The sequence below is a fragment of the Typopeltis vanoorti genome, chromosome 16 (assembly GCF_054136105.1).
Source record: "Typopeltis vanoorti isolate ZY-2024b chromosome 16, IOZ_Tvanoo_1.0, whole genome shotgun sequence".
Taxonomy (NCBI): domain Eukaryota; kingdom Metazoa; phylum Arthropoda; class Arachnida; order Uropygi; family Thelyphonidae; genus Typopeltis; species Typopeltis vanoorti.
Window position 1 is genome coordinate 54,401,429 of NC_143564.1, and position 25,927 is coordinate 54,427,355.

At 38.4% G+C, this 25,927-nt stretch overlaps 1 protein-coding gene across 3 annotated transcripts in view; it reads left to right on the plus strand.

Annotated features, from left to right (window-relative positions):
- The window catches only part of LOC150098028 (band 7 protein AGAP004871-like), a 271,678-nt gene that overhangs the window by 96,341 nt on the left and 149,410 nt on the right, over positions 1 to 25,927 (plus strand). For all 3 annotated transcript variants that reach the window (XM_090406497.1, XM_090406498.1, XM_090406499.1), the window contains exon 3: positions 19,088 to 19,160. In XM_090406497.1, the coding sequence (XP_090262623.1) occupies positions 19,088 to 19,160 (73 nt within the window). The remainder of the gene's footprint in view (positions 1 to 19,087; positions 19,161 to 25,927) is intronic.

The window sequence follows — 25,927 nt, forward strand, 5'->3', positions numbered from 1 at the left end:
CAGCAATTGTTTTGTTAGTCAAATATTATGTATTTATAAGGTTCTTTCTGATGCTATTTTTCAGTTGTTCTTTATATTGCTAACATCAGCATGCAATTTGTTGAATTTTCGTTCTAACCAGATTTTCTCTGGTGCAGGTTGCTTCAGCTTCGGTTTCAGATTTTGCAATTGGTAACCAAACTGCATTATAATAATATAGGCTGTGCTATATGAGCTATGATTTATCATTTTAACTTTTAGTTATGATTGTTTTTGTTATAACATTTGCATCTAATAGAAACTGCTTTTGCCTTCATTTATATAGACCTTTTAATATTAGTAGTCTTGATGCTTATTTATGGAGTTGATGTGTTCCAGTATGGTCAACTTCAGTTCATACAACATTTCTGTGGACACAGTTTGAGGTATGCTATCAGCTTGATGATCACTGAGTGAATTTTGAAGATAGATACAAACAGCTACCTCTTGGTGATTTTTTCAGTGGAGCTTTTTTTTTTTTTTTTTTCAGATTATGGAAATTTTTGTTTTCAGATGATGTGCATATTTTTCTGGTATTGATTTGTAAAAACTGATTTAATCCTCCATCACATCCTAACTTTCTTGTTTTCTTCTACAGTCCGTGTTTATCCTATTGGATTTCTCCAGATCGATTTTCAGCTTGAACAGCTCGGTCCTGTAACCCGAGGTGTAGCTAGGGGTGGAGGGGGATGTCTGCCCCGGGCGGCACTTTGAACCTTTTTGAACTTTCAGTTAATTCTAAAGTACAGTCTCGAGAACTCATTTCCAAATATTGTAATACTACTGTCAATTTTACTCACAATTGCTGTAAGTGTTGCTAGTTGTGAGAGGAGTTTTTGTAAATAAAATTGATTAAGAATTACCTACATTATGAAATAGACTTTGGCAATGTCATCGACGATTTTGTTAACAGAAAAGCAAGAAAAATAACATTTTAGAATGTTGAAATTAAAGTGTTACTTCAAAAATAAACATAGTGTTTTAATTTATTTCCCTATATGTCGCTTTCACTTTTTGTAGTATTTTTGGTGTGTATTGAGAGGGGCGGTAAATTCAGTAGCTAGAGCTTTTGCCGCCTTGGGCGGCAAAAGCTCTAGCTACACCACTACCTGTAACCCATTTTCAACTGATGCCCACAATCTCCAACATCCAACTCAGTCCTTGATAACTTAGGCATCGACCTATCCGGTATAAATTTTTTCATGCTGTTCACCATTAAGATGGAGATGGAACACTGTTAACTTGCCTACTCAGCTGAGGCCACTCTGACTTGGGCAGCCCTTCTGATAGCTAGCTATCTTGCGGTCAGCATAGCTCTCATCATTATTGAAACATGCAAGCTTCCGCACCATGAAAAGGTTGTATTCCTTGGGCAGAGGAGTTATTATTATTATTGTCACTTCTGCATGGGATTATTCAGGGACTCATTGCTGGAGGATATATCACTCTACAGAATATCCCTTCTCCACTATTTAATCCACCATCTACAGGTAACACTATCTAACGTCTTGCAATACTTTTTTTTTTGTCTAAATTGTGTGTGTTCTCTTCACCAATTTACCTGCTAAAGGAAGAAGATGCTGTTCATAAACCTGGAAGCAGATGATAGAAATTAAAATAATATCATTAATTAATATGATAAAATGCCCTGATGTGGAGCAGAACAGATCATTTTCTGAAAATTTCAAATTTTTCTTAATATGCAGTTCATTCATTACCTGTTGTGCGGTAATGATATCCTATGGAAGGTTGCGTCTTCATCTTCTCGGAGGTGTGAAATCAACACCCAAAAGAGTTCAGTTTGGAAAGTTTGATATAATTACCAAAAATGGCTAGCATTAAATGTTTTTTTTTCCCCTTGTTCCACAGGTAGTGAATTGTTTAATATCACAGTTTTGAAATTTCTTCATGTTTAGAGGCTTAAGTGCTGCGAAGACATCATGTTGGAGGCTTAATGGAATTTATACAGCACTCATCATCATCATCATCAAATTTCTGCCATGTACCCTCAAGGGGTGTACAGGATATGACAGTACTACATGAAAAAATTACATCATTACTACCTTCCTATCTACAATTTTCCTCCAAATCAGTCTGTTACTTGTCAAGACTCCAACATTATCAGATCTTATATTTCTATCGTCTAAGGTACTTTGTATCGTATCAATCCACCTATATCTTGGTCTTCCTCTGGGTCGTTTTGCTGCCAACCTGGCAGAGAACACTTGTTTTGCTAATCTTTCCTCTCCCATTCTATTTAAGTGACCATACCACCTGAGATTAGCTCTGCTAATGCATTCCTGGATGCTGACAATGTCAAGTTCTTTCCTAATATTTTCATTTTTAATATGATATTGCCATTGATACCATCTGTTCATGCCTCTAATCTTTCTCAGGACTCTCATATCTGTGGTCTCTAGTCTTTGGTCAAGTGTTTTACTTCTGACCCGGCTCTCAGATCCATAAGTTAAAACTGGTTTGAACACTGTCTTGTATACAGCTAATTTAGTGTTCCGACTAATTTCTCTCTTATTCCATATGAATTTATTCAATTGACTTCCCACCATACCAGCTTTGCTGATTCTGTTGTCTATGTCTATATTTAATTTACCATCTTCAATAAAAATCGTGCCTAAGTAGCTGAAATGTTTTACTTGTTCCACAGGTTCTCCATTCACAACACAGTTGACATTTTCAATGATTCTGCCTATTTTCATTGTCTTTGTCTTTTTATTGCTGACCTTCATACCATATCTATTACAACAGCAATTGAATTTAGTCAGAGAATCTTGCAGACTTGTAGCGGATTTATTTAGAAGTATAACATCATCCGCATACAGCAAAGAGCTGACATTAACATCTCCAATTTTGATATCAGGTTTAATACCACTTTCCTTCATAATGTGATCCATATAGATAATGAATAACAGAGGGGATAATGTACATCCTTGTCTCACACCAGATTTAACATTAAACCATCTTCCTGTACTTCCTTCAATTCTAACTGCTGACTTACAACTCAAATAAAGACTAAGTATTGCTTGATATAATGCCCCATTGACACCATATAACTGCAGCGTATTGAATAGCTTCTCTCTTGGCACCTTGTCATATGCCTTTTCCAAATCGACAAAACTTAAATACAGATCTTTGTTATATTCCCATGCTTTCTCGACTATTTGTCGTAAAGTGAAGATCTGATCCTGACAGCCTCTATTTGGCCTAAATCCAGCTTGTTCTTCACCAAGCTTTTCTTCCACAATTCTTCTCAACCGTTTCTCAAGTATACTTGCATAGATCTTGCCAGGAACCCTCAGTAGGGAAATACCTCTGTAATTCTCACATTCAGTTTTATTTCCCTTTTTATATATGGGTACTATGAGAGCTCTACTCCAATCATCGGAAATTCATCCATCTGTCCAGGCTTTCTGAACTATGCAGTGCAGCCACTGTAAGACTTTTATACCACCATACTTCAGCATTTCTGGTCGAATATCATCTACTCCTGCTGCCTTTCCACATTTCAAGCCTTTGATGGCTTTTCCTACTTCAAGTATGGATATGTATTCCTGACTGCATGCCTGGTCAGTGTTTTTTATCACTGTGCTCTCATCACTGCTTGTTTCATTTATCAGTTTTTCAAAGTAATTACTCCGTACTTCAAGGATATCTTTTTCTCCTGTTTTCATGTCACTTTTATCATCTCTAACTCCTTTTACAGCACTCTTTCCTCCATTCCTAAGCTTCTTCAACAACCTCCAGAATATTTTGCCACCTTCTTGATATTTATTTTCTATATTCTTGCCAAAGTCCTCCCATGACTTTTGTTTAGCTAGTTTTACACACTGTTTAGCTTTCTTACATTTGTCTCTGTATTCTGTAAGAGTAAAAGCTGACTTATTTGCCAGGAACTTTTGATATGCTTTCTTCTTTTCCTTCACTGCCTCTTTAACTTCCTGTGTCCACCAGGGAGTTCTGATTTTTTTATCCTTGCACACAACCTCACCACATGCCTCTCTGGCAGAATCAATCAATGTTTTCTTCAGAGTTTGCCACTGAATCTCCAAGGTATGATTCCTGTTCTCAAACTCTTTCATTTTCTTTTCAATAATCTTTCTGTATTTTAGTCTACAGTTCACATCTGAGAGAGAGCTATATACAGCACTCAGAAAGGATTAACATAGGTCTAATAGTTCCTATATTTCATCCTAGTCACCAGGACATCTTCTGGGATTACAAAAACAACTAATGTAACATGAACAAAAATATCATACAATACTAAGACTAACTACATGGGTGACAATAAAGTCCTATCTAGGTGGAGCGCCCTCCAAGGGCGGTTGTAGGTGGCCTGGAATGTAAGGTGGGACCTCTGGTGATGAGTGTTTCCCAAATCTTCGGAAGCTTAATGCAACCATATTTATTAAGATTTGGTTGATTTTTGAGAGCTGCTGCTGCTTCTAAGAATAGTCTCTCTTTCTTGAATTTGCTGTGGTGGAGCATGGTGGTTTTCTTCCAAGAGACTCTGTGGGTGGTGTCCAAGACATGGTCAGCCAAGCCTGACTGACCATAGTTGTGTTTACAGATGTAAGACTTGTGTTCCTCCAGGCGGATGGATGCTGATCTTCCTGTCTGTCCAAAGTATGCCAGCTTACAGGAACAGAGTACTTTGTAAACTCCAGGCAGAGAGAGAGAGGGGAGGGAGCTGATCTTTAGTAGAACGGATAAAGGTTGCAAGTTTGCGGTGGGGCTTATATGCTGTGTGTAGGTTGTGCTTTTTTAGAATCTTGGCTATTTTTTCGGATGTGCCACGGATGTAGGGTATGGTGATGGCATTTTTAAACTCTTGTTGACGAGAAGGACGGGGAATGGGTGAGGAACTGATTATTTTTTTGATACTGTGATCACTGTAGCCATTGGAGAGGAAAGTGCTGTGTATGTGGTTAAGCTCAGTAGTGAGGGTGGTTCCACTAGAACAAAGATTGTCGGATCTCTTGGTAAGAGTTTTAATAATGCCATATTGTTGAGAGGGGTGGTGGTGGGAGAGTTTGTGAATGTATCTGCCTGTGTGTATGGGTTTTCTGTATACAGTGAAGGCACGTGTACCATTAGGCAGGCATGTAACTAAGGTGTCTAGGAAGGGTAAACAATTGTTCTTTTCCTTTTCCATAGTAAACTGGATTCTTGGATGTAGACTGTTGAGATGACTGAGGAAGGAGTCTAACGTGTCTGCACCATGAGGCCAAATAGAGAACACATCATCTACATATCTTAGCCAGATAGAAGGTTTGAGTGGGGTTGAGTCTATGGCTCGTTTTTCAAAATCTTCCATATAAAAATTGGTAAGGGGGGGTGAGAGGGGGGAACCCATGGCGATTCCCTCTATCTAATTGTAGATTTTGTTCTTCTAAGAAAAATACCCAGAATTAATGGCAAAGGAAAAGAGATCTAAGATGTCAAACAGAAAAACGTTTTCTAAGAGAGATAAGGTGTCAGTTAAGGGAATATTGGTAAACAAAGAGGAGATATCAAAGCTTACCAATATGTCTGCATTTCAAGGTTAAATTTGCTATGAGGGCTTTAAAGTGGGTAGAGTTTTTTACATAGGAAGTGGACTTTCCAGTGAAGGGGATCAGAGAGTTGGCAAGCTGTTTAGACAGTCTGTAGCAAGATGCGTTGGTGGCATCTACTATAGGTCTAAGTGGGGAATTGGGTTTGTGGATTTTTGGTAAACCATATATTCGGGGGGGGGAACGGAAAGGTTTAAGTTTTTTCGTGATGTCTTTGCCTCCAAAAAGTAATTTATTGTATGCACAATGCACGGCTCTCCTGAAATTACGGAAAGAAAAAGGTATCATCATCACCAGAGCGGATAAGGGTAATGCCACAGTTGTTCTTAATACCAGTGAATACAATCGTAAAATGAATATTATCCTCCGAGATCGCGCTACCTATATCCCGCTAGAACACAACCCCACAAAAACACAAGTTAAGAAATTAAAAATCTTACTTAAAAAAGTATCTTCCTGGCTCCCTGATATCATGAAAAAACTTAAACCTTTCCGTTCCCATCCCCCCCCTGAATATACGGTTTACCAAAAATCCACAAACCCAGTTTACAAAGTGCCCTGTTCCTGTAAGCTGGCGTACTTTGGACAGACAGGAAGATCAGCATCCATCCGCCTGGAGGAACACAAGTCTTACATCTGTAAACACAACTATGGTCAGTCAGGCTTGGCTGACCATGTCTTGGACACCACCCGCAGGGTCTCTTGGAGGAAAACCACCATGCTCCACCACAGCAAATTCAAGAAAGAGAGACTATTCTTAGAAGCAGCAGCAGCAGCTCTCAAAAATCAACCAAATCTTAATAAATATGGTTGCATTAAGCTTCCGAAGATTTGGGAAACACTCATCACCAGAGGTCCCACCTTACATTCCAGGCCACCTACAACTGCCCTTGGAGGGCGCTCCACCTAGATAGGACTTTAGTGTCACCCATGTGGTTAGGCTTAGTATTGTATGATATATGTATTGATGTTACATTAGTTGTTTTTGTAATCCCCGAAGATGTCCTAGTGACTAGGACGAAATATAGGAAGTATTAAACCTATGTTAATTCTTTCTGAGTGCTGAAATTATATTCCATTAAGCCTCCAATATGAAGTTTGAAATTTCTCTGAATGATGTTTCCTGTACTGACACCAGTAGCCTGCAGGTTTTCATTAATTATTTAATTTATCATAATTAATAAATATAAATATATAAAATAAATATATAAATAAAATAACAATTTGTGTAGAAAGGCTTATACATTGGCTGCACATGATTGTTAAATAACTTAAGGAATTCACAATTTATACTGAATATAAATTAAAATAAACTTTAATATATACTTCCTACCTATATTTAGTCAGTGATGATGAAGATGGCAATGTGACGTTGTGAAATATAGGAAATATATATTAAAGTTTATGTAATTTATATTCCAGTATACGTTGTGAATTCCTGAAGTTATTTAATAAAATAAAATGACACATATATAACATTAATATGGATTCCGAAATTGTTGGCCGAGTGGTTAGCATATCCAATCTTCAGCCAAAAGGCTGCAGGTTCAAATCAAGTCGTAGGCATGGATGTTTGTGATTATCTGTGAAAATACTAGTGATGGTAGTGGGCAATAGATGGTGTTGGTGTAGAACTACAACTCTTAGTCAGTGATGGTTTGCATATCTTTGATGAGAGCAGTATAGTGTCTGAAGCTGTTGAGATATTCTGTATCTGTAGCAAGCTGTTGTTAAAGATTCAGTATGCTCCACCATTGTGCCCAGGGATGAATGCTAAGGAGGATGGAATTATAGTTTGATGCATGAGATGGAAGATGTGTGATTTCTCTTATGAAGAATAGTGTGTATGTATATAGAGAGATTAATAATAATATATACTGCTTGTTTAAGCCTGTGGAAATGGCATTCACATCCATAGTATAAAGTTGTCTGAAGAAAGACCATTATAAGTCTGATCACCTAATAGAGAAAAATTTTTAAGCTTTTCTTAACAAGTTCCCTAGTTAGTTGATCTTTCCCAAGTGGGATTTCCCCTCCAAGAAACTCAGTTTTTTAATCTTGAATCTCAAAAAATTGAACTTGCACTATTACAAACTGTTACACAGAATTCACACTATTATAAATGGTACCTGTGTTAAGGTTTAGGGATAAGGTTTAGGGTATGTGTTGCCTAGGTATGATAGTGACGAGCTGAGCAGAAGAGCAGTAATACTGAATAGCATAATAGCCAGAATGTGTCAGAAGAGAGGATTGGAATATGTGCATGCTTGGAGGGAGTTTGAAGATAGAAGAGAACTGTATTCGAGAGACCACTTGCATTTGAATGAGGAAGGACGAAGACATCTGGAGAGATTGCTGTTTTCTGAACGAGTCAGCGATCAATACAGGGAAACTAGAATTCCCAGGGTGGATGGTAGTAGGGGTGATTCCCTCTTGTGGTAATGGGTGATTGGGGGAAGGGGGGACAACATCTGGTAGTATTGAGTCCAGTGGGGTTGAGAGGGGGGACAATGATAGGTATAGAAGTAGTGACATTTTTATGCTTTATACTAATGCCAGGAGTATCCTATATAAAGGAGATGAATTGGTGGCACTGATAGCATGAGCCTGGCCAAAGATTATTGGGATCTCTGAGACTTGGTTGATGGAGGATGATATAATAACAGGAATTGAAGTAGTAGGGCATGGCATTTTTCGGCAGGATAGGAAAGGAAAATGTGGTGGTGGAGAGTATTGCTTATGATAAGTGATGACTTGTGTCCTCTGAGAGTGAAGGATTTGGAAGGCAGTGACACTAATGGCTTTGAAAGCATATGGTGTGAGGTAGAAGTGGCCAAAACAGGATATTTAGTGGGGGTGATGCTACAAACCAGGGAGCACAGAGGGGTGGGAAGTAGGAGATGTTTAGGCAGTTGAGCTTGGCAAGTGCAAGAAGAATGATTATTATGGGAGATTTTAACTATAGCAGTATAAGCTGTGAAGAGGAAAATGCATGTAGTAACAAGGGGATGGGATTTCTAGAATTCTTGAGGAAGTCTTAGGCAACATGTAATAGAGGGAACAAGAGGTTCAAGAGTTTTGGATTTGGTTATAGCATCAGAAGAGCTGATAATAAGTGAGATGACATTTCTTCCCCCAGTTGGAGAGAGTGAAAATGTGGTTTTGACTTGGAAGATGAATAGACATGCAGGTGTATAAAAAAAAAAAGGGAATGTATGTAGAATTATAAGGCAAGTGATTATAATAGTCTTAGGTATCAACTAGGAGCAGTTGCATGGATAGCAGAATTGGAAGGCCAGGATATCATTAGTGCTTGGGAAATTGTGAAGGAATATTTGGTAGCAGCAATAGTAAGCTGTATTCCACAATTGAAGAAGCGGACACAAATTGGTGTAAAGCAGATGACAAACAATATCAAAAGGAACTGCAGTTGAAAAAGAGATTATGGAAGAGATTTAAGGAGAGGGGTGGAGGGCAGATACACAAAGAATATAAGATGCAGCCAGGTGAGTAACCAGTATGGTGAGGAAGGCAAAACTGGAATATGAGAAGAGATTGGCATAAAGATCCAAAGAAAATCCTAGGTAATTTTTTTAGCTATGTGGCCAGTAGGAGGAGAAATGATTGTGAAAGAATGACATTGTGGGAAAAAAATGGGAATAGAGTGACTGTTGTAGAGGACATTGTGGAGTTGTTCAATGAGCACTTTATTGGAGTATTTCATCCTGGAGAAGTAAGTTTTAATACTAGAGGGATAGGGCAAGTTTTCAGGGTTTAGAGGTGCAAGAGGAGAGTGTGTTCCAAAGACTGAGTACTCTGGATACCAGTAAAACTGTGAGACTGGATGGTATTTCACCACGGGTTTTGAGAGAATGTACTAAAGAACTGACAGCTCCGTTGACCCAGCTCTTCAATAGAAGTCTGACTGCAGGAAAGGTGCCCAAGGAATGGAAGGAAGTTAAGATAGTGCCATTTCATAAGGGCAGTAGCAGACTGGAAATGTCTAATTATAGGCCTGTTTGTGTGTCATCAGTAGTTGTTAAGGTCTTGGAAAAATTAGTGAGGGACTATATACAGCGTTGGGTAAATGAGGGTAATGTTATCTGTGAGAATCAACATGGATTTGTTAAGGGGGCACTCTTGCTTTAGTAATATGATTGTCTTTTATAATAAAGTGACAAGAGCAGTTGATGAGGGAAAGGCATATAGTGCCATTTTTTTGGATTTTGCAAAGCCGTTTGACAGGGTGCCACATGATAAGCTGATATTTAAGTTGCAACACATGGTTTTAAATGTTAGGTTAGTCAAATGGATTCCGGATTGCCTGTCTTATAGGTACCAGAGAGTTATATATGGGTGGGCCAATATCTAGGAAGCAGAAGGTTACAAGGATTTGTAACCTTCTGCTTCCTAGATATTCTTCCTAGTACTGCTTCCCAGTACTGAGCCTTGTGAGGTTCCACAAGGCTCAGTACTGGGACCTGTATTGCTCAACCTTTATATCAATGATATTGTCAATGGATTGCAAGGGGATATTAAGTTGTTTGCAGATGATGTGAAGCTGGAAAAGGTTATCACTAATAGTGAAGATGTGGCAGCCCTGCAAGAGGATTTGAATAAACTAGACAGATTAGCAAATGAATAGTGGTTAACAGTTTAATGCAGCAAAATGTAAAGTCTTGAAGTTTGTGATCCATTGATGGGAGGATGTATACTTGATTGGAGGAGCTATACTGGAGGAAATAGGGGAGACAAGAGATCTGTGAGTGATGATTGATAGAAAACTGAAATTCAGGGAGCATATTGCAAAGGTGGTGAAGGTAACCCAGAGGATTGCTGCAATACTGAGAAGGACACTGACCTGCAGAGATAAAAGAGTTATCATTCCATTGTATAATATAAGACCCTAATCAGACCACACTTGTTCTCAAATTTGGTCCCCAGGATTTGAAGGGGATAAACTAACTGTGGAAAGGATACAGAGGTGGATAACAGTGATGATTTCAGGACAGTACAATGTCAGTTATGAGAATCGACTGAGGGAATGTGGATTGCAGTGTTTGGTGGATAGAAGAAGGAGAGGTGATATGATCGAGACTTTTAAACTGTTGAGAGGCAGTTACAGTGTAGACATTGGGGAGTTCTTTCACTTGGTGGAAGAGCGGGAAGGAGCAATGACAAGGGTCATCCTTGTCTTAGTCACTCACCTTTCAGATGGATCACTATCTTTTTCTATTTACAGAAAGCCCACACACACACACAGGAAGATGCCTACATAAACAATCACATCATCATCCAGTCCAACAGTAAGGCATTTTAAAAACACTTACACACAGAGCCAGAGCCATTTCTTCTAATGATACAGCTCTAACCACTGAACTCCAATACCTGCGCTATACGTTCTTAGCCAACAGCTATAATCCCTACAAAATAGATAAAATACTACATAGGCCAATTAATTTGCCCTCCCCTAATACACAAGAATACAACATGACCATTTCTATTCCCTATATCAGAGGTACATCGGAAAAGATAGCCAAAGTATTGCTGAAACATGGCCTTCACACCACTTTCAAACCTCATGTCAAGCTGGCAACTCTGATCCACTCGCCTAAGGATAAACTTCACCCTTTAGCACACCCAGGAGTGTATGAGGTTCCTTGTGACTGTGACTTGGCCTATTATGGGCAAACAGGAAGATCAGTGAACATCCGCCTGGAAGAACATGAAAGATACATTCACTACTATTACTATGACAAGTCGGGACTGGCAGACCACTCTTTGGACACTCTTTCACACAGGATTAGATGGAAGAAAACAAATGTGATATTTAGGAGTCGTTATAGATCTGAAAGATTATTTTTTGAGTCAGCAATGGCTTTGAAGAATTCTCCCAACCTTAACAAATATGGTTGCATTAATTTGCCAAAAATTTGGGAGACGGTTATCCTAAGAAAACCTCCTGGATAGCTGCTTTTTTTTTTTTTTTCGTTAGAGGGTGCCAAAAATACGACTTTAGATCTTTTGTCTTTTGCAATTATATTGTTTCACTCACTCACTGTCGCGTATACAAGTGTGTTGTGCTCTGATGATGCTGAGTTGAACATCAGCGAAATATAAGCGTTAATAAAACATCTTTGTGATAAAAGGTGTGTGGTGTTGTTAATACCGTGAAAAATAAGTCATGAGTAATCATCAACACCTAAGCTTATCTCTTAGATTCTAGTCAGGATTGGAAGAATTCTTGCATGTGACTAGAAAAAGTTCCTTTCAATTTAGTTGATCTTTGGGATAGATAAGTAGGATTCTCTTCTGCCAGTAGTAACTTTTTAATCTAATTATTCAAAACATTGAGCACCTATGGCCTGGCTCTCCAACCAACAGGTTGTGAGTTTGAATCTGGCTGTGGGCATGGATGTTTGTGATTGTCTTTAGGTGGGAGATGAATTTCATTGTCTGGTGTGAGACTATTTTTCCAATTATTGAGACCTGAAGTGGCTTGAAAAAAAAAAGTTCCATGTTTAGTCTCTAGAACAGAATTCATGGACTGTCAAAATAAATAAAGAAAATTCAATCTATGAAATCATTAAAAAATAGAAAAAAAAATCATAACCTAACTGCAGTACAAATATACTAAAGGTTTACAAATAAACCTTTCATGGGTTGGATCCACATAAAATTAAACTTGAATGATTTTGCATAATAATACTATTTAGGTTAGGAACCAAGATGGTAGCAACTGCATGTCACCTTCTATTAGAGATTTCACTATTCCAATTGTGACTGCTACCCACCATTTTCCATAGATTTAGGGTTAAAGAGTGCCTGTTGTTATTTTTGGGAAATAAAAATTTGTATAGTTATTTAATTTTGTAAATATACAGAATATTGCTTGAGGTGCTTGCACAGTGATGCTGGATTGCCATATTAAAGACCTTATAGGTTTGATTTTAGTGGATTCTATCAATATGTGAATTAATTGTTCTCTGATGCAGGTAAGCACCGTATTTTGTTTAATATATGAAATAAATAACATTTTCTATTTAGTATTATTATTATATACTGTTTTTGGCATATATATATATATATATATATATGCCAAACTAGGTTGAGAGGATCCAGAGGCGAGTGACTAAGATGATAGCAGGTCTATGGAATGCACCATATGAGAACAGGTTGAAGATTTGTGGGTTGCAGAAACTAGTTGATAGGCGAAAAAGGGGAGATATGATTGAGACATTCAAATTGCTAAAAGGATTCTATAGGATTAATTCAGATGATATTTTTGAGATCAGGACTGGTGGTGGGAGAACTAGGGGACACCCATGGAAGCTGGGCAAGAGCGTGGTTAGCAGGGGTGTTAGAGCTGGGTTCTTTACTTTTAGAGTGGTAAATGAGTGGAATAAGCTGCCAGAGTCTGTTGTGGGTGCTATGACAGTGAGCGAGTTCAAGGCAAGGTATGATAGATACTGTGAGAATGTTGAACAGCTGTGTGAACATGATGTTTAGGGCCTCCCTCGATGAGTCTAAGGACTCCTGGAGTAGCCCGTGGTAATAATAATAATAATAATAATAATATATATATATATATATACAGGGTGTTCGGGATAAATTTGACAGTTTCGTAAGGAAAAAGAAAATCTTCTTTGTATTTATTAAATTTAATGAATTGACAAAAAAACATTACAGGCAGAGTTAATTACAATACTATCAACAAGATTTACTCAAAATAACCACCATTAGCATCGATCACAGCTTCAATTCTGCTTCGGAACCTCGAACAAGCTGATGCTACAGTCTCCCTGGGAAGGGCCGCAAAAACTGTTTTAATTTTATCCATTAACTGGGCTTTTGTATTACTGGAAGTGCGATTGGTGTCTTTTTCAACTGCGCCCCATACAAAATAATCCATGGGGTTAAGGTCTGGGGAGTTTGGAGGCCAAACATTTGGACTGGTGAAGTCATAGAAATTTTCAGACAACCATTTTTGACTTTTCCCAGAGGTGTGGCAAGGGGCCGAATCCTGCTGCCATACATACGGCCTACCATTGGCTACCCTTGTTATCCAGGGCTTGACTACAGTTAGCAACTCCACGAACAAAGCCCGAATTCCAATGCCAGGGTTCTTCAACACCTGTTCCTGCAGATTTGCGAAGAATTCTGCTGTACGAACGCAATCAGATCGTCTGCTAGGGATCTTTCTTCTTGCTACATCCTCGTAGTCACCATTGCAAGTCTCTAGTTCATGCCTGATTGTTTTTACTGTATTCAGGGAGCATTGGGCAGCAGTCGTAATATCCTTATTTTGATGGCGGGCACGAATCATCATGATACAAGTTATTCTCTTCCATGATTCAGGTGGGTTCCAGCTATCCATCCTTTCTGACATCTTGTATATGAATGAAGAAGGGTCCAAACTTTTAAATGAAGAGAAGTGTGTGTTAATACATGTAACTTACGGAAAAATATAATTAATTATAAATATGTCAAATTTATCCCGAACACCCTGTATATACTGTAGCCATATAGTACCATTTTGCCACTAAAATTATCAGATCAAATCAAAATTGAGAAGACAACATTTTAGTTATGATCCAAAATGGCAACTTCAATTTTGTTGAGAATGAACTCTATTGGAGTAGCTATACTGGAGGAAGTAGGGGAGACAAGAGATCTGGGGTTGATGATTGATAGAAATCTGAAATTCAGGGGACATATTGCAAAGGTGGTGAAGGTAACACAGAGAATTGCTGCAATAATGAGAAGGATACTGACATGCAAAGATAAAAAAGTTATCATTCCGTTGTATAAGACCCTGATCAGACCACACTTAGACTATTGTTCTCAGATTTGGTCCCCAGGATTTGAAGAGGATAAATTAACTGTGGAAAGAGTACAAAGGCGGATAACAAAGATGGTCTCAGGACTCAACAATGTTAGTTATGAGGATCGACTGAGGGAATGTGGACTGCAGAGTTTGGTGGATAGAAGAAGGGGAAGTGATATGATTGAGCCTTTTTAAACTGTTGAGAGGTGGTTACAGGGTTGACACTGGGGAGGTCTTTTGCTTGGTTGAACAGCAGGAAGGATTGATGACAAGGGGCCATCCCTGAAAATTACGAAAGGAAACTGTAAGCAAGAGGGTGAGGAGTGGTTTTGCATGGAGGGTGGTTGAACTATGGAATGCATTGCCTGATGGAGTGGTGAGAGCGAGAACGGTCAATGAGTTTAAGGAGTGGTATGATGGACTTTGTGTTTCCTAGGAGGGAACTCCCATGATTAGTCTTGATAGACTTGTGTTTCCTAGGAAGGACCTCCCCATAATGAGTCCTTTGACTTCTTGGAGGCCTAAATAATAATAATGATAATAATAATTATTCTGCATCATTTCAAAAAGTTTCAGCTACATTCTGCTCCCTGCAGATGGTTTAACATAAGTCAAGTGTGATATGTTACATTATATTAAATTTTATGTTACTCTAAATAAAACTGCAAATAGTTTCTAAATTATTATAATGGGTTTAACTGAAATCAGCAAAAAATACCTATTTTTTAATATTTAGCTGCTAAAGATAAATTTGATCCCTAAGTGAATCAAGAAATGGAGATGGTTTTGCAAAGTTTGGTAAAGATCTCAAATTATAAATTTCAATAAAAGCTGACTAACCATAATCAAGAATAACATGCAGACATACTATTATTATTATTATTATTCAGGCCTCCATGGAGTCAAAAGACTCGACGTGGGAGGTCCCTCCTAAGAAACACAAATTCTATCAAGATTCATCGAGGGGAGGTCCCCCCCCCCTAAGAAACACAAAGTCTATCATACCACTCCTTGAACTCATTGACCGTTCTCACTCTCACCACTCCATCAGGCAATGCATCCATGGTTCAACCACCCTCCATGCAAAGAAACCACTCCTCACCCTCTTGCTCACAGTTTCCTTTCATAACTTCCAGGGATGGCCTCTTGTCATCACTCCTTCCAGCTGTTCAACCAAGCGAAAGAGCTCCTCAGTATCAACCCTGTAACCATCTCAACAGTTTAAAAGTCTTAATCATATCACCTCTCCTTCTATCCACCAAACTCTGCAGTCCACATTCCCTCAGCCGATCCTCATTACTATCATTGTACAGTCCTGAAACCATCTTTGTTATCTACCTTTGTACCCTTTCCACAGTTAATTTATCCCCTTCAAATCCTGGGGACCATATCTGAGAACAATAGTCCAAGTGTGGTCTGATCAGGGTCTTATACAACGGAATGATAATCCTTTTATCTCTGCAGGTCAGTGTCCTACTCATTATTGTAGCAATCCTCTGTGCTGTGTTACCTTCACCACCTTTGCATTATGTCCCCTAAATTTCAGGTTTCTATCAATCATCAACCCCCAGATCTCTTGTCTCCCCTACTTGCTCCAGTATAACTCCTCCCACAGAGTATGCAGCATCCCATCGATGTTTCCCAACCATCAAGACCTTGCATTTTGCTGTATTAAACTGACACCCCATTCATTTGCCATCTGTCTAGCTTATTCAAATCCTCTTGCAGGGTTGCCACATCTGCACTATTACTAATAATTCTTCCCAGCTTCGCATCATCTGCAAACAACTGAATATCCCCTTGCAATCCACTGAAAATGTCATTGATATAAAGGTTAAACAATATAGGTCCCAGTACTGAGCCCTGAGGGATCCCACTTGTAACCCTCTGCTTCCTTGAAACTGCCCCACCATACACAACTCTCTGATACCTATCGGACAGCCAATCCTGAATCCAGTTGACCAATCTGACACCCAGATCCATGTGCTGCAACTTAAATATCAGCTTATCATGTAGCACCCTGTCAAATGGCTTTGCTAAGTCTACGAAAATGGCAGTATATGCCTTTCCCTCATCTAATGCTCTTGTAACGTTATCATAAAAGGCTAGCATATTGCTAAAACAAGAGTGCCCTTTCACAAATCCATTTTGACTCTCACAGTTAACATTACCCTCATCTGCCCAATGCTTTATACGGTCCTTCACTACTTTCTCCAAGATCTTACTAACTACTGATGACACTCAAACTGGCCTATAATTAGACACTTCCAGTCTGCTACCACCCTTATGCAATGGCACTATCTTACCTTCCTTCCATTCCATGGGCACCTTTCCCGCAGCCAGACGTTCATTGAAAAACTCAGGTCAAAGGCACTGTCAGTTCCTTAGCACATTCTCTTAAAACATGTGGTGAAATACCATCCAGTCCCACAGCTTTACTGACATCCAGAGTATTCAGTATTTGGAACACACTCTCCTCCTGCACCTCTAAACCCAGAACCTGCCCTATCCCTGTAGCATTAAAACTGACTCCTCCAGGATGAAATACTCCAATAAAGTGTTCATTGAACAATTTTGCTATGTCCTCTGCATCAGTTACTCTATTTCCATTTTTATCCCACAATATCATTCTTCCACAGTCATTTCTCCTCCTACTGGCCACATATCTAAAAAATTCCCTAGGATTTTCTTTGGATCTTAGGGCTAATCTCCTCCTACATTCGAGTTTCGTCTTCCTTACCATACTAGTCACTCTCCTGGCCTGTGTCTTATATTCTTCATGCATCTTCTTTTCACCTCTCTCCTTATATCTCTTCCATAGCCTCTTTTTCGCATGCAGTTCCTGTTTAATATTGTTTTAAACGCTTTACTCCAAATTGTGTGCTCTTCTTCACTTGTGGAATACAGCTTACTATTGCTGCTAACAAATATTCCTTCGCAATTTCCCAATCACTAATGATATACCGTCCTTCCAATTCCTCCCTCCATGAAACATCCCCAAGTTGATGTCTAAGACTATTATAATCACCTGCCTTATAATTCTACATATACGTTCCCATCTCTTTGATACTCCTGCATGTCCATTCATCTTCCAAGTCAAAATCAGATGATCACTCTCTCTCCATCTGGTGGGAGAGATGTCATCTCAATTATTATCAACTCTTCTGATGCTATGACCAAATCCAAAACTCCCAAACCTTCTGTTCACTCTATTACATGTTTCCTAAGACACCTGATCCTCAAGAATTTCAGAAATTCTATTCCCCCCATCGCTACATGCATCTTCCTCTTCCCAATTTATAATGCTGTAGTTAAAATCTCCCAAAACAATCATTCTTCTTGCACCTGCCAAGCTCAACTGTCCAAACATCTGGTCCCCACCCTCTGTGCTCCTTGGTTTGTAGCAACACCCCACTAAATATCCTGCCTTGCCCACCTCTACTTCACACCATATGCTTTCAAAATCATGTGTCACTGCCTTCCAAAGCCTCCACTCTTAGAGGACATAAGTCATCACTTATCATAAGCAGTAATCCACCACCACCACGCTTTCCCTTCGTATCCTGCCGAAAAATGCTGTACCATTCTACTTCTATTCCTCTTATTATATCCTCTTCTGTCAACCACTCTCAGTGATTTCAATAATCTTTGGTCAGGCTGATGCAATCTGCACCACCAATTCTTCTCCTTTATTCCGGATACTCCTGGCATTAGTATAAAGCATAAAAATGCCACTGTTTCTATACCCAGCATTATCCTCTCTAGACTCTACTGGGCTCATTGTTACCTGATGTCATCCCCCTGCTACCATCCACTCTGGGCATTCTAGTTTCCCTGCATTGACACACCAACTCATTCAGAACAGCAATCTCTCCAGATGCCTACATCCTTCCTCATACAAATGCAGGCAGTATCTCGCATACAATTCCTTTCTATCCTGAAATGACCTCCAAGCACAATTACAAGCAAAACAAAACATTAAGTACACTAAATAAAATGAAATAAAACTAAATACAGTAATGAAAACTTGTCTTCCACCATTATGCATCTGCCCCGTCTTCTCGGTAAACAAAATACACAATATCGCAACAGCACTAACTTCAAAAAAACAACCACTATAGTACACTCGTATTCCAGAGAAACAATTTAGCACTCAAAAACTTAAAAAAATGGACTATTCATCGATTAAAACTCCTTTCTTCAGCACAGCTCAAATTCACTGCCATGTGCTATATATAAGGATAGATAAAAGCAATATAATAAATGCTTCAGCATTTTATAGAGCCCACCTAAAAATCAGCAGAGCATTAAAACAGAAGTGATTTACATAACAGTTGCAGTGGATAGACAAATCATTTTTGCCGCATTCAGATTTCTAACCTTCCATTAGCTTCAACATTGCTGTTAATTATGCAATGTCTAAAAATTTTGTTACAGCACTTTTCACAAGCAGAGTAATAATGGCTGAGCTGCCACTGCAATGTAGAACCAATGAAAGTTTGAAACTAAAATTTTAGTAAATGATAGGAATTTATTTCTTGGATTGACAGCATGAGCTGTCAATCCAAGAAAATAATAGTTACATAGGATTAGATAGGATTTGTCATTGTTATTAATTTGCCTTTTAAGCATAATGAAGGATTGCTATATTTCTGTTTTGTTTTAAACTTAGGTTGTTCAAGAGTATGAACGAGCAGTGATATTTCGCTTAGGTAGATTAGTAAAAGGAGGAGCCAAGGGACCAGGTAAGGTGGTAACTTTTCTGAAAGTGTTTAACTAACATTAGTTAGTATTAGTATTATTTTAAGGCTTACATGGAGTTAGAAGACTCACTGCAAGAGGTCAGACTCTTACAGATCATAATGCTAATTTTGATTGAAAACATTCACCATCTACTCTGGTAATGTATTTGCATTCCACTCTATTGCATTCACCACCTACCATGAAAATCTCTTATGCAGTTTCATTAGATGATACCCCCCCCCCCCCTCTCCCATCAACCTATGCATTATCTCTCCTATATCTGATAGTTTCCTCTCCCACAAAACTGTGTGACTCAATCATATCATTTCTGCTGTGCAGTGCACGTCCACTTAATCTGGTGTTGTGCTCAACATTCCAGAGACCTGAGACACTCCTAGTCACTCACCTCTCTCTCTCTCTCTAAAGTTTCCTTATCACACAGGTATACAGCAATGTTCTTGGACTTTGCAAAGTCATTTGATATATTACCACATGACATTATTATCATTATTATTATTATTATTATTATTTGTGCACCTCCAAGGAGTCTGAAGACTCATCGCGGGAGGACACCTACTGTACAACTCTCCGCCTCCGCTACTACATAGAACCTCTGCTACCAATCACCTACATCACCATTTACTGCCCACAACCACCACTACTACAGCTAGTATTTTTTGTCTGTAAATTACGTGGGTTCTGAAGGGCAGATTTGTCTGTATGCGGGATGAAAAACCCGAGTCTCCGGGAGAAAAAACCCCCTGCTACCTCCGTATGAGATCGGCTAACTCACCTTCGATTGAAAAAGTCCATATAAAAACACCACATGTTGGTGTATAAGCTGAAGAAGGTAGTTTTGGATAACAGATCAGTTAGATGGATTAAAGATTGGTTTTCTGAACATACCAACAAGTTTTGTATGATGCAGCATTCGCTCAGAAAAAGAAGGCGACCAGTGATGTGCCTCAGGATTCTGTTCTTAGGCTCTTGCTGTTTAACTTATTTCCTAATAATATGTTGTTGATTCACTGAGGATCTTCAAATGTTTGTTGATGATGCATAACTAGGTAGAATTAACAGTAAAATTAATAACTAATACGTATAAAACTAACAGTAATAACTTTAATGAATTAAAGGTACAAATATTTCGTACTAAAAGTAACAGTACACCATCAGCGTAGAACAAACAGTTAAAGGAACGGAATGCAAAGCACAGAACAGTCGGTAGATTACCAATTAATTGGTAATTAATTAAATTAAATTTAATTAATTTAATTGGTAAGCCACCGACTGTTCTGTAGTTTATATTCTATTCTATTAACTGTTTGTTCTACACTGATGATGTACTATTACTTTCAGTACGAAATATTTTAACTTTTATTATTATTATCATTATTATTATGGATATCTCCATGGAGTCAGTAGAATCATTGCAGGAGACCCAAACTAGCAAAACGATATCTGTCATATCTTTTCTTGAATCCATTTACAGACAAAGAACTCACAACTATCAGGCAATGAATTCCACTCATTCACCACCCTCCAGGCAAAACACCTTGTTCTCACACCCTTGTTAACCACACTCTTCTTTAATTTCCAGGGATGACCTCTTGTTCTTCCATCACTATCACACAGCTGAAACATTATCCCTGCATCAATCCTATAAAAACGTTTCAGTAATTTAAATGTTTCTATCATATCCCCTCTTCTCCGCCTATCAACTAACCTCTGCAATCCACAAGCTCTCAATCTATCAATGTAGGGAGCATTTTTTACATCACTCACCAACTTAGTCACTCTTCTCTGAACCCTCTCCACAGCCTCCTCATCTCCAAGGAATCCAGGTGACCAGACCTGAGCACAGTAATCCAAATGTGGACGTATCAATGCTTTATAAAGGAGAATAATAACCTCTTTATCTCTGGATGTCAGTGTGTTCCTCAACAACCAGGTAATCCTATTTGCAATCTTGGACACCTTAGCAATGTGTCACCTGAACTTCATCTCCCTATCTACCAACACCCCTAAGTCCTTGCCCCATCAATCTCTTGGAGTACTGTTCCATCAATGTAGTACACAACTGATAAGCTTTTAATCCCAAAATGCATAACTTTACACTTTTCCACATTGAACTGACATCCATTACCTTTTGCCTATTCTACCAGCTTATTTAAATCATCTTACAAACTTTTAACATCAGCTTGATTTTTTATTGCACTACCCAACTTTGCATCATCAGCAAACAACTGAATATCTCCCTTTAAGCCATTTCCTATATCATTTATATACAAATTAAACAACAGTGGCCCAAGCACAGAGCCCTGATGCACACCACTGGTCACCTGCCTCATCCTGGACTCAGCTCCTCCATACACCACCTTCTGGTATCTCTCCCTGAGCCATTCTCAATTTATATCACCAATTTAGTATCTATTCCCATCTGCTCCAATTTGTGTAACAGTGTTCCATGGGATATCCTGTCAAAGGCCTTAGCAAAATCCAGAAGTACCGCTGTGTAGCCAGTTCTTTTGTCCAACTCAGATGTCATTCTATTATAAAAAAAGTTAATAGATTGCTAAGGCAGGATATACCTTTAACAAAACCGTGTTGGCCTCTATAGAGTATCATATCCTGATCCATCCATTCTTGAATTTTGTCTTTAACCAACTTTTCCAATACTTTTACCACTACTCCTGAGATGGTGATTGGTCTGTAATTAATTATTGCAGTTTTAGAGCCACCTTTATGCAAAGGAACCACTTTGCCTAACTTCCACTCCCTAGGGACCATACCCATGTTCAAACTTAAGTTAAATATCCAAGTAAGAGGGGTTGACAATTCTTTTGCAATCTTTAATTCATTAAAGTTATTACTGTTGGTTTTATACATGTTAAGTTATTGTTTTAATTATGCCACAATTTTAATTATGCCACAGGTACCTCTAAAGATTAGAATTAACAGTATTGCTGTATTGTTTATGATGCTTCTCTACAGGAAGATATAGACTTGCTTGGGAAAATGAGTAGAGTTGTTCATGAATATTTAATATTAATAATTGCAATATGTTTGACTCTAGTGTACAGAGATATAAGGCTAATTTGAATTAGCCTTCTATTACTGTATTGGTGGAGCTGTGCTTCAAGAAGTACATGAGATTTGGGATCTTGGGGTGATAGTGGATTAAAGTTCTGATGGCACATTGCTGCTCTTGTATTGCTCATATTGCATTGCTGCTATGATAAGAAGTACATTTACATGTAGAGGATAGGGAAGTGGGGATGCTTCTATATAAGGTATTAGTCCGATTACACATGCTGAGATTTGGCCATCTAGTTTTCATTGTGATGTAGAAACAATGGAGAGGATCCAGAGATAAATGAGCAAAATAATATTGAGACTATAGGATATTGGTTATACAGAGTCGGTTGAGGAAATGTAGATTTCAGAGTTTGGTCGATAGGTGGAAAAAGAGGTGATATGATAGAGACCTTCAAGTTAGTGAAGGGATTTTATCAGATTAATATAGAAGGGATTATAAAAAGAGTGTGAGAGGAAGATGGGAAGAGTGAGAGGCAGTACAATCAACAGGGTGTAGCATAGAGGCAGCCTGTCTCACGGCACGGCTTAATAAGGGCGCTCGTTCAGCCATATTGCATTAGGCGGTGTCACTATGCTAACAATTCCTGTTAGCACAGCAAGTGCAGAAAGAAGTTTTTCCAAGCTTAAACTGGTTAAAAATTATTTGTGACAGCAATGACCCAAGAAAGATTGGTTGATCTAGCAACTATATCAATAGAGGTGGACATGGCCTTTAAATAATTATAATTATAAATAATTATAAACAGTTTTATTGTGTCATTTTGCTCTTTCTCTTGTAATGAAAACAGAATAGCATAGCAATTGGAGATTTTCTTATATTTTTGTCTTATAATTCATCAGGGGTGATATTTAATTGTTTGCCTCAGAGCACGATCTAATCTGACAATGGTCCTGATGAGAGGCCATCCTTTACACAAATTAGAAGTTGTGTAAAGATGTGATGAAGAAGATTTTTTACACAGAGAGTGGTGGGTGAGTGGAATATGTTGTTAATGCTGGGAATGTAATTTTTTTAAAATTCAAAATTGTCCATTTTAATTTATTTTCAGCTCAATAGTTTGTAACCAATGAACATGTGACTGTATATTTAGAGGGATTCCAGTGTAACACATGCACTCTACTGTTTCTTTTATTTAAATTCCATATAGTTCTTTCTCTATCTGTACTGATGATGTTTTACTGTGGTAGACATGTGATTCTATAATAATCTTAGGCTTAGAGTTCATCCTTAAAGAGCTTGGTGACAAAGAACCTTTTAGCCAGCATTTAATCACCCTAAATAAAGAAACAGATCTTGTACCTTTCCAGCACAACAATCCTGGATTTCCAAATTGCTCTAAGGAACTATAACAAATATTGTCCAATAGAGAAATGGCAATTTTGTACAAAGTACCAAAGGAAGCCATTTTTCCAAGTATGGAAACTTTGTATAAAGAGCAATTAATGAACATTCTCTAGAGAAGTGTTTCAAGGCATATGTCTGTTTTCATCATCAGATTCCAACATCAACAATTCTCTGCACTGCTAGGGGAACATAAATGCAGTTCTCTTTCTGAATTCCTGTATTTTTTTCATGTATATAATCTCAGTTTCCTAAACTATGTTTGGGTTTTGATTAGGTTACTTTTAGCTGAGTAGGAGAAACTCCTTCAATGAGGCTTAGGGTTAATGACAACTGAGTGATTTACTGGTAGATGTTGAGGCCTCTGATGTGTGTGTGTGTGTGTGTGTACATGTGCTTTGATCAAAGGTCAAAACTGGTCTGTGTAGTGACCTTTTTGACTCTTCTCATGTTTTTGCATCATGGAATAGTGGGGCAATTCATGTAAAGTCACTAGCCTCTATATTCATGGGATGCAGAATTTATGCTTGGTGAGAATATATTGTTGGAGGTAGAGGAAATAAGAGATCTGGGGGTGATAGTGGATAAGGATCTAAAATTTAGGGGACACATAGACAAAATTGTGAAGACAACACAAAGGCTTCTGGGAATGATGCGGAGGACACCGACATGTAGAAGTAGGTAGATTCTTGTTCCGTTGTATAAGGCTTTGATTAGGCCGCACATGGACTATTGTGCCCAGATTTGGTCACCGGGTTTTCAGAAGGATGAAGAGATGTTGGAAAGAGTCCAAAGGCGACTTACTAAGGTAGTTTCTGACCTGGAATGTCGAGTATGAGGAAAGATTGAGAAGATGTAATTTGCAGAGTCTGGTGGACAGGAGGAAGAGGGGAGATATGATAGAGACCTACAAATTGGTAAGGGGTTGTTATAGGATCAGTGGTGGAGAAGTTCTACAGAGAATAGTGGGAGATCAGGGGAGAACCAGAGGTCATCCCTGGAAACTGTTTAAAGAGGGTGTGAGTAGGGGAGTGAGAGGCAGGTTTTTTTGTGCAGAGTTGGGAATGATTGGAATGCCTTGCCTGAGAGTGTGGTGTCAAGTTGGTAAGGGGTTGTTATAGGATCAATGGTGGAGAAGTTCTACAGAGAATAGTGGGAGATCAGGGGAGAACCAGAGGTCATCCCTGGAAACTGTTTAAAGAGGGTGTGAGTAGGGGAGTGAGAGGCAGGTTTTTTTGTGCAGAGTTGGGAATGATTGGAATGCCTTGCCTGAGAGTGTGGTGTCTGCAAGGAGTTTGAGTGTGTTTAAGACATGGTATGATGAGATGTGTGTGTGGGTGATAAAAGGACCTCCCAGATGAGTCTTTGACTTCATGAAGTCTTGGATAACAATGAGGTAACTCCATGAGGTAATAATGGCAATTATTATTATTACCATGAGGTAATAATAATAATAATAATAATATAAGTAGAGTAATCATGAATATATCCATTTGCAAACTTTGTTTGTCAATGCTTGGGTAAAGGATTAAAACAACAATATAATTTCTTATCAAGTCTAATGTTTCTTGATAAGATGGATGAAAGGACATATGTATGAATGATGCCTCATACTTAATGGATTTGGAGTTGGATGGCTAGAAAAATTGTTGGTCATAGAGAGAGAGAGAGAGAGAACTGATATGCAGAATCAGGGAAATAAGGGTCATTAGAGTGGAAACTAGTAAGTATATGTGCAGGTGCCTTTGAGGAAAATGAATTTATAATGGGAATGATCAGAGATGGTTAAAGATAATTTCCAGGCTTAAAATATGAATGGAATGTCATCAAGAGTGCCATTGGAGGTTCAGAGGTCATCGTAGTTCACTGAATGCTAATGTCAGAAGCATCAGGAGTGGGGAAGGGTTGGCATTGGTTAATTTGATTTAGCCAAAAAATTATAAGCATTATTTGTCTGATGGAGGAGGATATAACTACAAGGTGGAATATAAAAGATATTGTATTTTCAGGAAAAACAGAGAGAGAATTGAGAAGGAACAGAAAATTTACAATTCAACAAAAGTACTGGTTCGGCAGTAGTAGGGTTGTGGAAGACTATGCATTTATGTTAGGTTAGGTTAGGTTGGTGATGCAAAGGAAGATATAGATGGCATGAATTGGCAGATTAGCTCAGCAAGCACAGTGCAAGTAATTGTTGAAAGTTTTTTCACTTGGTTATAAATTAAATTAAAAATGTCAAGAAATTATACAAGTAGTCAAGTCATGAATATGGTTCACTCACAAACGTTGTTTGCATACACTTGTATAAAGAATTAAAGAAGAAATTGT